This window comes from Aethalodelphis obliquidens, unplaced genomic scaffold (assembly GCF_003676395.1).
Source record: "Aethalodelphis obliquidens isolate GAN/ISIS:26980383/991018 unplaced genomic scaffold, ASM367639v1 scaffold5, whole genome shotgun sequence".
In the NCBI taxonomy this organism is placed as follows: Eukaryota; Metazoa; Chordata; class Mammalia; order Artiodactyla; family Delphinidae; genus Aethalodelphis; species Aethalodelphis obliquidens.
This window is the reverse complement of record NW_020837949.1, coordinates 64,107,515-64,121,491: the sequence shown is the minus strand read 5'-3', so window position 1 is coordinate 64,121,491 and position 13,977 is coordinate 64,107,515. Positions and strand designations below refer to the sequence as shown.

Below are 13,977 nucleotides of genomic sequence, written 5' to 3'. Positions count from 1 at the left end.
CTCTGAACAGTATCACCAAGCAGTCAGTCCTGAAGAATGAATGAGTATACGAGAAAGGTGTATTTCATTAAATCTTCCCTGTTCTGAAAATGGTTGAAGATGAACACGTGATATACTACGGCCCAACAATTCCTATATAACTGTAACTATTTTCTAGTTATATACTCAAAATAAATGCATATATAAGTTCACCAAAAGATGCATACTAAAATGTTCACAGCAGCGGTATTCATAATAGGAAAAATTTACAACTCTCCACATGCCCACCCACAGTAGAATCGAAATGTAAATAGTGGTATGTTTATAAATAAAGCACAGCAGTAAAAATGAGCAAGTTAGAGCAACATAAATATGTGATGGTTCTCAAGACATAAATGAGTGAAAGAAAGCAGACATTAAAAAAGGACATACGGTTCTATTCCATGTAGAGCATGAGGAGGGTTTCTGAGATTCTGAGAATGCTCTGTTGCTTGATTTGGAGGTTGGCTACATGGGTATTTAATCAGACTGTGAACATTCAGCTATCTGTGCATCTATAATGTGTCATCATTTCGCATGTATATTACTCTTCAATACATAATTGAAAAAAAGGGAGGAAGCTGACTGAAGGTGTAGATCAGAGGACACTGTGTGCATTATTGCCACTACTGCAGCTGCTTGGTTAGCTGTCCCACCTCCACAACTTTGGTAAGAAACAGAAACCAAGCATAAATACCAGCTTTCTCAGCCTTGGACTTCAAGCTCTTGGAAATTTTGAACGCCTAGAAGACAAGTCCTGTGTATATTTCGATTTTCTTTTAATAGTACCAAGTGCTTAATAAACCGTTTTATGATGATAATGACAAGGGTGATAGTAGCAGGTTTTAATCAAGTATTGTTGTCACTTAAGGGAAATCATGATGGACAAGTTCCTTCAAACCATAGTTTACCTTTGATATCATTAAGCAGCACATATGCTATACTCAGTAACATCCACTCAGAAAATAACACTATTAATACAAACTTACAAAACCACATACAAACTTGCAAATATTAAATACTTATACAAATCTTACTATTAATACAAACTTACAAAACCACATACAAACTTGCAAATATTAAATACTTATACAAATCTTACAAATATCATGAATGACTGGCATACCTAAAAACACTGCTCAGTCGGGTTAAACATAAAATGATAATCTGGCTGGCTATTCTTTATGGGTATAAACTACAAACTTGTGTTTTGCAGGTGACTGTTATTTGAAGGAGTGGTCTTCCTGGAGCATGTGTCAGCTGACCTGTGTGAATGGTGAGGACCTAGGTTTTGGTGGAATACAGGTCCGTTCCAGAGCAGTGATTATACAAGAGCTAGAGAATCAACATCTGTGCCCAGAGCAGACGTTAGAAACAAAATCATGTGATGGTGAGTGCTACCATTCATAAAATCTATTTATTTTAGTTTTGTGTTGATAAGCAAAAGTATAAGATATAAAATTTTCTGTTGAATAAGCAAATTTGCTAAGATATCACTTAAAGGTGAGAATTCAGGGTATGACTCTGAATTCTAAATATTTAGAGACTAAAAGTCTTGCCACCCTTCATAAATGAAATATTGTAAAAATATTTCCAAGTTTTATGAGCTAAAGAAGGCTGAGATGATTAGGAGCAAGTTATTTGTACACCTGTAGCAACCCTGATGATGTGTGAATGTAAGAATATCCTCAATTTATTTAAATCAAAAGAGAGAAAGAAAAATTACAAAGCAACAGCAAAATGAGATATTTTACTATATTCTCAGAAATTGATAAATTGATAAATCTAAGTATTGGTAAGGATTAGTCTAAATTTGACATACAGCATATATAAAAATACATCTTTATATGTCTGTGTGTATATGTGTACATACACATAGAGCCATGCACCCAATATAAGCAATAGATGACATTCACAAGAACCACAGAGCATTAAAATGTTCTAGTTTGGGAACACAGAAGAAATCTAAATGAAAAAAAAAAGAATTGTTATCTAGTGGAGAATGTCTTGCTCAACAAACAACCCTCTCATTCCTGCTTGTGTTCTGAAGCAACTGAGTATGACATATATTAGCAAATAAGAGCCAAAATAACATCTATATTGCTGAAAAGTTGAAGAAAGCTTAGAATGTTGGAGAACAATGCTTAGAATGAAAGCCAATTGAGCTAGATGCCTTAACCCAAGAATTATAGAATTATCTACCTTCTTAGTTAAGTCTTCCCAAATTTACCAACCAGATAAAACATTTCATATTCCTGGGTAGGTAAAGGAGAGAAAGGTCAGAGGTTACAGTAAATGAAATAATTCCCAAGAAAAGAAAAATAATTGTTTACCCTGAAATGACAATGAAATAAAATTAGGAATCAGTAAAAATTGCCAAGAAATTCTCCCCATGCCCACACAGAAGTGAAAACCGAAAGCTACATTTCTAGAGCATTACATATCAAATGTTAATGCAGGATGCTTTACATTCTTATATAGGAGGGAGAAAAGTTTAATAAGAGCTAGACTTTCAGGCTTCCCTGGTGGCACAGTGGTTGAGAGTCTGCCTGCTGATGCAGGGGACACAGGTTCGTGCCCCGGTCCGGGAAGATCCCACATGCCGCGGAGCAGCTGGGCCCGTGAGCCATGGCCGCTGAGCCTGCGCGTCCCGAGCCTGTGCTCCGCAACAGGAGAGGCCACAACACTGAGAGGCCCGCGTACCGCAAAAAAATAAAATAAAATTAAATTAAAATAAATAAATAAAAAGAGCTAGACTTTCAACCCAATTTAAAAAAAAAAAAGGGAAATAGAGTGTATACAGTCCTAATAGAGTGTATACAGTCCTGATAAATACAAATTCAATGAGATAGAAAACAAATAAACAAGATAATCAACAAAGCCAATAGCTTGTTTTTTTGACCAAACTAACAAAATAGACCACCTCATGCAAAATCAATGAAGAAAAAACAAGGACAAAATTACTACTACTAATAAGATAGTGTTTAAAAATATAATTCTATGAAAAAATTTTGCTAATAAATGTAAAAACTTGACAACAATTTAGAATGTTATCTAGCAAGAGTAATAGAGAAGCTAAACCATAGATTCTGCAACTATTAAAAACACAGGTCTATCAAATATTCTCACACATGCACAAACACTAAAACCTAAATGGCTTTAATTATGAGTTTCATTAAAATTTAAAGAAACAGACAACTCCCATTTATTGTGAAATTTTAAGAAATAAAACAAAGTTGGGTAGAAAAAAAAGATGACGAAAATCTCCCCAATACAACACCAAAATCACAAACAAAAATGAAAAACAAAAATTCTTTTAAATCAAAATTTGAATCTTCTACACTGTAAAATAGATCATAAACAAAGTTACCAGACAAGCCACAGGCTTAGAAAAGATATTTGTGAAGTCAACTTTAAGGAATTAGTGTCTAGAACAACTATCCTAAATCTTTTCAGCATTCCAAGACAATTTCATACTTGTAAAATTGCTGAGCACCCCAAACTGCTTTTCTCTGTGAGTTATATATATCAAAATTTTTCATATTAAAAAATGACAACTGATGTTTTAAAATATTTGATAATTTATTTAAAACAATCATAAATCAATTTGTTACCATAAATATTTCCTGAAAAATAACTGTTTTCCAAAACAAAAAGAAAATAACTTTAATGACAGTCATTGTCTCGTTTTACACTTTTTCAAATCTCTGGCTTAACATCTGGCTTAACAGAAGACAGCTGGCTTCTCTTCTGTGCTTCTGCATTCAGTCTATTGCCATCTTAGTTTAGTTTATGTATATGAAGAAAATCCAGCCTTACTTACCCAGGTGTGTAGTTAAAGGGGAAAATCATCACACACATACTCTGAAAGAATGTCAAAGTCTTCCCTGGTCCCTGGACCATAATTTGAGAATTGTTATTCTAGAATAAAAAATTCCCATAACCCAATATGAAAAGGCATAGATTTCAGTAGAAAAAAAGGGGTGGGGGGAGCCAGAAGATATACATAAGCAATTCACAAGAGGAAATCTAAATGCCCCAAAACATTTTTCTCACTGTTTAATAGCTTTGGTAATCAACTACAAGTTAAAAATGACAGGATAGCTTTCCACACCCACAAGACTGACAAGAAATTTAAATCTGGAATTTATAAATGTTTGTGAGGTTTAGAGTAATAGTAACTCTTATTCAGTGCTGGTGGGTATATAAACTGTCACCTTTTAAAGAAAAGAATAAGCTGTATTTAGTAAAGTTTCAGCTATCCCTACAATGATACCCAGAAATTTCCCTTCTAAATATTTACCTTGAAGAAGCACCAGGAGACTTGCACAAGACTGACCACTGAGGCACTGTTATAATAGCATAAGTTGAAAACAACCTAAAAGTCCACCCATAGAGGAAATAGCTAAATAAATTGTAGTAGATAGTACCATGGAATTCTATGTAGCAGTTAAAATAAATTGACTATGTCTGCATTAAAAAAATCACATAGAAATATTTGATTTATAACATTTTATGTTACATATAACATTGACTATTAAGTTTCAAAAAGATGTATGTATCATAGGTATCAGTATGATACTTTTTAAATTTTAAGACTGCCTAAAGGACTTCCCTGGTGGCACGGTGGTTAAGAATCCGCCTGTCAATGCAGGGGATATGGGTTCGACCCCTGGGGTTCGGGAAGATCCCACATGCTGCAGAGCAGCTAAGCCCGTGCGCCACAACTACTGAGCCCACGCTCTGCAACTACTGAAGCCCACATGCCTAGAGCCTGTGCTCTGCAACAAGAGAAGCCTGCGCACTGCAATGAAGAGTAGCCCCTGTTTACCACAACTAGAGAAAGCCCACGTGCAGCAACGAAGACCCAACACAGACCAAAAAAAAAAAACCTAAAAATAATTCTATAAATAATTTATAGGTTGTATGTATTTATACTTACATTCTATTTATATTAAAAGAATTAAAAACGTGCCACAGAAATGCATGTATCTACTTCAGAAGACTGGGTATTGCTGGAGAAACAAAGAGGGAGATCAGATCAGGAAGCAATATAATAGAACTTCAAGTTTGTTACTTTTTTTACTCATCAACAACCAAAAATAAAGCAAATATGACTAAATGGTAATATTAGTTAAAATTGGATGATGGGTAATTGAATATTTTTTAAATTATTCTCTGTCCTTGTCTGTATGTTGGATATTTTATAATACTTCAAATAAACATAAAATTAAATTGAAAATCCAGGTTCACATTAGATAGTATGACAGCAGACATAGAAAATTAGTTGGAATTTAGGTATGTATCTGGAATTTTGTAACATCTATATGGCAACTTCTGGATAATAACTTGACATTTGAATCATTCAGGATGGACTTCTCATCCCTTTCCAATTGTTTATAAATATTTTATTAATACCCTATCTCCATGATTGTTCCACTGGCCTATAGAATGCCTCTGTTAATGTTTATTGTGTTCCTGCAGATGGACAGTGTTACGAGTATAAATGGATGGCTAGTGCTTGGAAGGGCTCTTCCCGAACAGTCTGGTGTCAGAGATCAGATGGTATAAATGTAACAGGTAAACCTCCCATTTCTTTGTTCTTTGAAAGTCTTACTGTAACACACATGTAATTGGTTAAAGAAAATACTTAAGAAAACAAAGATATTCTTTGAGTATTCCACACGTGGTTGGGTTCACGACACCTGAGCTGTGCACCTAATGACCAATGACAAATTATTTTACTGTTTAATGTTTCAATTAAATTCTCCCTCACCCAGCCATTTTAGACATTGCTGCTATAATTTACTTAAAATACTGTCTAATTCTAATAAATGATTATAAGTAAATAATTCTCAGATTGTTTTTCCTAGAAATCTTATATATTAATAACTTACTTCTTACATGCTAAGAAAGTCAATATTTTGTTGACTCTGTTTCTGTGCCTTAAAGGCAATATACATGCAGTCCAAAAATATTGCCAAGAGAATATGATGACACAAATCCAAATATTTTGCTTAAATTCAGGAATCTATGATTTATAGTTTTTTATTAATTAATATAGAAGACCTATTGGTAAAACTCAAGCCCAGAGCATATGAGTAGCCAATCTACCTACTCTGTCCCAAGTCAAAAATCATTGTACATTGAAAGAAGAAATCCAAATGAAAACTTTTTTTGAATCTCCTTTGACCCAAGTATACCCCCAAGATCTACTCTAATCTACAGTTACTGAAGTTTCCTTATCTGACTCCAGTAAATGCAAGGGATCCCAAAGACCCTTTGAAGAGGGAAGAAAACTGGCTCCAGAGATGGAGTGAACCACCCTGCAAATTTTCTACAAAGAAACCAGGGTCAGAACAGAACCTCAGCCTCAGGCCCATGTACCCAAAGATCTAATGTCTCTTCTTAAACAATGTATTTGTAGAGATCTAATCGAGGAATATCCATGGCATAGCAGCAGCCTGAGTATTGACAGTTAACTGTTCAGGGGGACCTGCTGACTTGCTGCCATTGTTTTGACCCTCTGGCAGGGAGAAAAAGTAATGTGCATTTTGTTGCCTCTGAGTAATGTCCATTTATAAATTTAACTGTAATATCTACAGTAAGATAGCAGGGGTCGATATGCTTTTTGGAAAGCATAAATTTTTATATTGAATTTTAAATTACCTGGATTTATTGAAACCTAATTACTAATTTCTTCCTTATGAAAGCTAGAGCAGGATGTCAGATTGTATTCTTGTGAAGAAAAGATTTTAGACGTGAGAAATCTGTGTTAAGAAACACTTGATAATAGCAACTCCCAGTGGATACATCTATAACAAAGAAAAGACACCTACCAAGAAACGCTTTGCTCTCTCACACTGTTATTTTCTGGAAGAAAAATCTGTTCCAAGCACACCACTCTCTGAGGCAACAGGGGGAGACAGAGTTCTGGGAAGAGAAGCATAGGCTTTGAACCCAAAGGCATTATAGAGGTGTCCACTCAACTCAGCTGTTGAAAATGAATGTCTACATTCTTCTTTAAACTCTTCAGAGGGTATTTTACAGCTTCCCCAGAGGACCCTATCAGTTTTCAGTGTTTTTTTTTCCCCCAAATATGGATGCAAATAATAGTTGTCTGCCTTTTCTTCTACATGTTAAAAGCTCTTTTCAGACTGAAATTAGGGCTATTCCCCAATGCAAAGGTAAGTCAAATTTTAAAAGACTTACCTGTAGAAATCATATTTTCAATTTCTTTTCTATATAAGTATCCCATGTATTTATTCCCTTCTAATGCTGTTTTATACCCCCCCAAAAAAAATGTGTAAATGATTGATTTGTGATAAACTCTGTATGCATTCTTCTTCCATCTTTTAGGAGAGATGAGATTCTTTATGAGAAATAGACAAGCATGTAAAGTATATTATCTGGCTTGATTGATTGCTTTAATTTTATGAATAGTTGTCCTTATAAGAAACTCAAGATGCTGCTTTACTTTGTCTTCATATGTTTAATGATGATAACTTCAATATGGCCATGTAACTGCAACTGCCTTGCAATGACTAACTGCTTTTCCATAACAATTTTTCTGTGAATATTTTGTTTATAATATAGAGAGATAAGGCAAGGAATTAATAGGTACCTTTGATTAGATTCCAAGAGGATCATCAATTCCACAAATAAAGGAAAAATCTTGCTTTGCTAAAATTCTAAGTTGAACAAGTATGGTTTGAAACTATCAGTTCTTTCCATGCCACCAATACTGTTTCTGTATGACATCTGTTCTTGTCTTGAAACTTCATTATAACAACTTCAGCACACCTGGTACTGTACTTGAAGGAAGAAAGAAGAGGACTAAACAGAGAGCTGCAATGACAAGTTAAAACAACAGTGCAGACATACACTTATAGCTGCCTTTGTTTTCTTATACCCTAAAAATATCCTGAATTAGTGATTTTCTCAAAAAGAAATACGTATTATAAAAAATACATGTACAGGGCTTCCCTGATGGCGCAGTGGTTGAGAGCCCGCCTGCCGGTGCGGGGGACGTGGGTTCGTGCCCTGGTCCGGGAGGATCCCACATGCCGCAGAACGGCTGGGCCCGTAAGCCATGGCCACTGAGCCTGCGCGTCCGGAGCTTGTGTGTGCTCCGCAGCGGGAGAGGCCACAACAGTGAGAGGCCCGCGTACCGCAAAAAAAAAAAAAAAAAAAAGAAAGAAAAATACATATACAAGATAGTCACATGAATTAAAGGGACATCTTAACATGAAAACTATTTATCTGAATAACCAAGAAAGAATTTTAAAAGAATATTAAATCTGCTTTTTAGTGCTGGACTTGGTCTCAGAAACTATGATAAATAGCTTGCAGGCAATTAGTGTTTTCAGAGTAGCAACTATAAAATCATCCATTCAACAGGTGCTTATCGAGCACCTGCTGAGTGGCAGGTACTATGCTGTCTCCTCTGAATAAGAAGAGCCTCGAGATCCTAAATACAGTGGTCAAGGTCAACCAAATATTTCAGTCAGCTGCCCTCAGAAAAGTCTGTGGGATTCCCAAGGTGGTTCAGGATTCAAAGACAAGTCTACAACAATGATGTATTTTTAATCATTGCAAGAGATGCTACTTGTCAAAATATGATTTTCTGTTCTGCAGGGGGCTGCTTGGTGGTGCGCCAGCCTGATGCTGACAGGTCTTGTAATCCACCGTGTAGTCAACCCCACTCGTACTGTAGCGAGGTATGTGTGAATTCATTAGAGTAGGCAAGCCAGCTTCATCATTTGTCACCCCACTGCCTCTGGTACAGTCCATTCCCCAACCCCAGAAAAGCATGTCTTGAGGCATAAAAATTCTATTTTGGGACCTCTCCTTTTATCACTATAAACAATTCTGAATGCACTTGCCTCTACTGTTACAATAAGTCTGTAAAGGGACAAAAAGTGTGTTCTTTTTTACGTAGTTATGACAGAAATTACATGAAGTAAATTCCCAGAACAATATTTCTTTAAAGCCTGCTCTTCAAGTCAGGTCTGTTATGCTTATAAAGATCACCTTGCATGTGCAGTATAAGTCTTGTTCTCCTGCAGACGAGGATGTGCAGTTGTGAAGAAGGGTACACTGAAGTCATGTCTTCCAATGGTACACTTGAGCAATGCACACTTATCCCCGTGGTGGTGATACCCACTGTGGAGGACAAAAGAGGAGATGTGAAAACCAGTCGGGCAGTACATCCAACCCAACCCTCCAGTAACCCAGCAGGACGGGGAAGGACCTGGTTTCTACAGCCATTTGGGCCAGGTGAAGTGACTAGACAGTGTTGATGTAGAATTCTTTAGCTATATATTTAACCAATGCCAAAGGATTAAAAAAACGAGCAAGCATTTTCATATGAGTTAATTATTTTATGTATAGTCATTTATGTTGATACTGCCATAAATTATTATAATTTTCTACTATTATGAAAAAAGCACTCATGCTGAAAATTCAGAAAAATGAGTACTTCTGAGAAAAATTTTAGGATTGATATTATTTATTTTAATTTCAGTCCTAAATTTAGAAGTGTAATTATTTTCACATTGAACAAAGAAATCTAACAATGAAAATATTAGGAGAAAGGTGTTGTCATTCAGAACTCGAACAAATAAAACTATAAAGACATTAAAGAATTTTCCATTTCGCCACAGAGTGTTAAATATTTGAACCTTAAACAGGAAGATCAGCAATGCAGGAGATACTTGGCAGCCAGACCAATTTCTACCAGCCCTTAGAGCTGGCACACTCAAACACTCAGAATCTATACTAGCACCAGATAAACGGGGGCAGGGATGGAGCCTTCCTGTCTAGATGGGACAGTCTAAACTTGGAGACTGACCAGACACCTGTCATATTCAACAGACAGCTCGTAATGTATCTAGTAATGGACTTGAAGCCCATACAGACAAAAGCTTGAAGCCTCATCAGATGCTATCCTTACTCTGTACATTTTCTCTCTGCCGTTGATTCAACCATATGCTTAGCCCTAGAACTAAGCTGGTGCTTAAAAATGTGCTGCAAGAGCTATATGGTAACTAAGATCATTTCTCACACCCTAGAGGGATGACTAGTTCATGACCGAAGGAAATCTCCAGGCAAAGCCAGGCATAAACTACTTCCTGACTCCGTTAGAAACATGAGAAAGGAAGGAAGCGATTTGCATAGCCAGCACATTTTTAATGCATTTAGTCAAAACACTTTCCCTTACTGGTGAATCACTATTGAGAATTTTTTTTTTTAAGTATGTTCAATATTTGGGTGATTCATATTTAACCACATCATCCCTGTGATGATGTGGTTAAATATGAAGCTGACCTGTTTCTGTAAGCATGGGAAACTCTTCCTCTCAGTGTCCAGGACAGCGGACCAGCAAATGGCCATTTGCAGTCTCGACCCTGACCAAAAATCCAAGCAGATCTCCGCACATCAAAACTGATTTTTAAAGAGAGAATATTATTATTGTCATTTTTCATTTAATATATAGTTTTCCTATATATAGGAAATATATGTTTAATATATGTTTTAAGAACATACAGTTAGACCTTGCTCTTGGTTTATGAAAAACCCAAAAATATTTGTTGAATTTCTCTCAGGGCAAATAAACCCAATAGAGCTCTTTCGATTTTGAACCCAGACTCAAATTTTATAAATCTTTAGAATTGAGAAAAAAAAAAAAGGGGGTATTTAGAATATAAACTTAGTTTATTTCCAGCAAGTGAACCCCTAATTGATCCAGCTCTAGGCAAAAAAAAAAAAAAAAAAAAAATTCATAGTACTAATTTGCTTTTGATGCCTTCCAAATATTGCATAAACCAGAGTCTCTGTGGAGTCAGTTTGCCCAATCTATAATTTTAATTCTAAAATCATATGTTTAGCTGTATGTGTGCAACAGAAAATATATGTTGGTGTGAGGATCAAGTTAGGTTAGGCAAAGTCATTAATAGTATCACTCATTTGAAGTTTATTCAGAATATAAAACAGAGAAGTTCAAAGTGAATGAGACCAGAAAACCAAATTTTAAAAGTTCCTATCATAAAACTGGAAAAAAAGAAAAATTCCTGTCCTGATTCCATACAATAGAAAAGGTAGAAAAAATTCATTTAGAGATCCTTTTATATGTTAATCAAACTTGGCTGTTTTTACAAAGGATATTGTCAAATCAGTTTTAAAGCACACTCTAAGAATAAACTAGATAAAGGATTATTAATTCCAAAAATGTTAAATATATTTACTATCAATTCATCTGGAAAAAATATTTAAATGACAAAGTTTACATTGAGATACCTGTCAGCATCAACTCAAAGTTGTAGGACTTTCTTGAAATTGCATTATTTTTTCTTCTTTTCTCACAATTGCCATTCTAAAGATAGAATGAAAATCAGAAGAAAATGTTTATATTAGCATTACACATATATTGGGTTTAAAAGAAAATTCAGATAAGCAGCAGAAATGTAGACCTGTTACCTTGAAATCTGAACTTGAATTCAAACTTCATTGCTTTTCAATTCAATTTTCATTGATAATTTATCTTTAATGAAGGACCATCTAACTCACTATAGCAGCTTTGCATTAATCATTAATTATGCCTAAGCAATAATTCATTTTGAGTTTTGAAAGGACTTGGTCATATGTGACTGGTCATTGGTTGTGGTTAAAGACTGTCATATATATACCAGACTAATGTAAATTAATGACTAATATCCATTCTTCTTAGATGGGAGACTAAAGACCTGGGTTTATGGTGTAGCAGCTGGGGCATTTGTGTTACTCATCTTCATTGTCTCCATGATATATCTAGCTTGGTGAGTGTTTAAATATTTCAAAATCTAAGGGGATCTCTATTTCAGAGCAAACACTTTCAACTGGCCATAACCAAGAACAGCAATCTAATGTCTCAAATAAGTATTCCACATTAGTGTTCATCTGAATTTCTGAATAAGCATGGCTTTAGTCTTAGATAATCTAAAAACTACCAAATGTGATACGTTTAATTTCTGAAGATGAGCCAGAGCTGCCCCAGGTCATCTTCTCAAGTGTGTTCTCCTTGGTTCTATAAGCAAACATTACTTTGTATACTTATGATGAACTGTAGATTTTTATATTGAATTACTACTGAGGAAGATATTATGGTAATACCCAATTCAACTATCTCTTAAAACATTTATTAATTATAAATTGTGTTATTTATAAAAGTTTATGGACAAATATAAATGATTATACTATAACATTATTTCCATTGTTAGTACTAGAGGAATTCCATTTAAACAATTCATCTTTTACAGGATAATAAAATATTTGAAGGGTTCTGTTTCAAGTTTATTCAGAGCATAAAACAGAAATTAAAAAACCAGAAAATCAAATTTTAAGGTTGAATTTAGGCAGTGTAGGCAATTAAGCAATTTAGGTTTACCAGTGTTTCCAGTTTTTTCATTTAAAACAATAAAAATTGCAATTGAATATTTTCTTTCTCCCAATTTTAATGATTTTTTTTTCTTTACAGCAAAAAGCCAAAGAAACCCCAAAGAAGGCAAAACAACCGACTGAAACCTTTAACCTTAGCCTACGATGGAGATGCAGACATGTAAACGTAACTTATCCTGCAACAACCAGTCTCAGCTTTCTACCTTTGCTGTAGATATCCAGAGGTCACAAAGCTATTCAAACTGTATGGATTAAAATACATTGTAACTTCTTAAAAGATCATCATTAAGAGTGAAAAATCACAGTGTCACTGGAGATATCAAGACAGTACCACTTACATAGAAACCATCAGCCTTGAGAATTCTAGGAGATATAGTTGAATACATGCTGCATTCTGAGAGTTTCATGTGATCTTTCTGAAATCTACCAACTGATAATTCACTTTCATCTCTAAAAATACGGTGGTGGGATTGGCCAGTTAGGATGCCTGATGCAAGCCTCTGTCTGCAGTTAACCATAGTAACATTTTCGCATGAAGAGTTTATACCAAGATCTCTACACTACTATAGTCAAACATAACAACATGTATACTCAATTGATGATACACATTATGTCAGATTATGTACTTGTTAATAAGCAATTTTAACGGTGAATAAAGATAAACTCTAAACTGAGCAGAAAACCCACTGAATAAATTCAGCATCCTGGTGATTGATGATAGTTTCATTGACCTGCATTTCAGAGGCAAAGACCCTTTTATAAGACTTAATTCTTGTCTCTCTCCAAACTACAAATGCTGGACAGGTACTAGTACCTTAGAAGAGTCCTCAAGTTCAGTATTTTATAGTGGTTATTGTCTGGAAAACTAATTTGCTTGTGTTAATACAGTATGTTTCTACTTTCTCTAATTTTCAAACTGGTTGCCTGCATCTTTTTTGCTATATGGAAGGCACATTTTTGCACTATATTAGTGCAGCATGATAGGCACTTAACCAGTATTGCCATAGAAACTGCCTCTTTTCATATGGGATGAAGACATCTGTGCTCAGAGTGTCAAGGAGACATTTACAAGTTCTTGTGTCCTAAAGAGAGTAAAGTTCAGTTGGGATGGCGACAGAATGGAATTAGCTATTACATCTGCTGCACACTTCCTCATCACTGCAGCCATTGTGAAATCAACAACATGGCGGTAATTTAAGTGTTTAAATCCCGAACTCACTAACCCTCCAAAAGATGGATCCCTCTAGTTGGTTTTTAATTGTACTTTGAAGGCTGTTTATGACTAGATTTTTATACTTGTTATCTTTGTTAAAAAAAGAAAAGAAAAGAAAAAAAGGAGCTGGTTGTCTTTTTAATTTTGAGCAGATGGAAAAAAATGTGTTTGTGATTTTTGTAACTAAAGGAAATCAAAATTGTGTGTTGATTTTTTCTTTCTCCCTGATTTGTTTTCCTAGTTTCAGATGGAATGTATTTCAAAATCCATTGTTTTGTCTTTCTCACCAGTAAAATTTGAAGCGAGTCTTT

At 35.0% G+C, this 13,977-nt stretch overlaps 1 protein-coding gene across 1 annotated transcript in view; it reads left to right on the top strand.

Moving 5' to 3' along the window:
- The window catches only part of THSD7A (thrombospondin type 1 domain containing 7A), a 100,516-nt gene extending 86,746 nt beyond the window's left edge, over positions 1-13,770 (top strand). Inside the window, exons 17-20 of the mRNA XM_027102791.1 lie at positions 1,235-1,408; positions 5,503-5,598; positions 11,747-11,834; positions 12,533-13,770. Coding sequence (XP_026958592.1) covers positions 1,235-1,408; positions 5,503-5,598; positions 11,747-11,834; positions 12,533-12,617 — 443 coding nt within the window. The 3' untranslated portion in view covers positions 12,618-13,770. The remainder of the gene's footprint in view (positions 1-1,234; positions 1,409-5,502; positions 5,599-11,746; positions 11,835-12,532) is intronic.
- Positions 13,771-13,977: the final 207 nt, after the last annotated feature.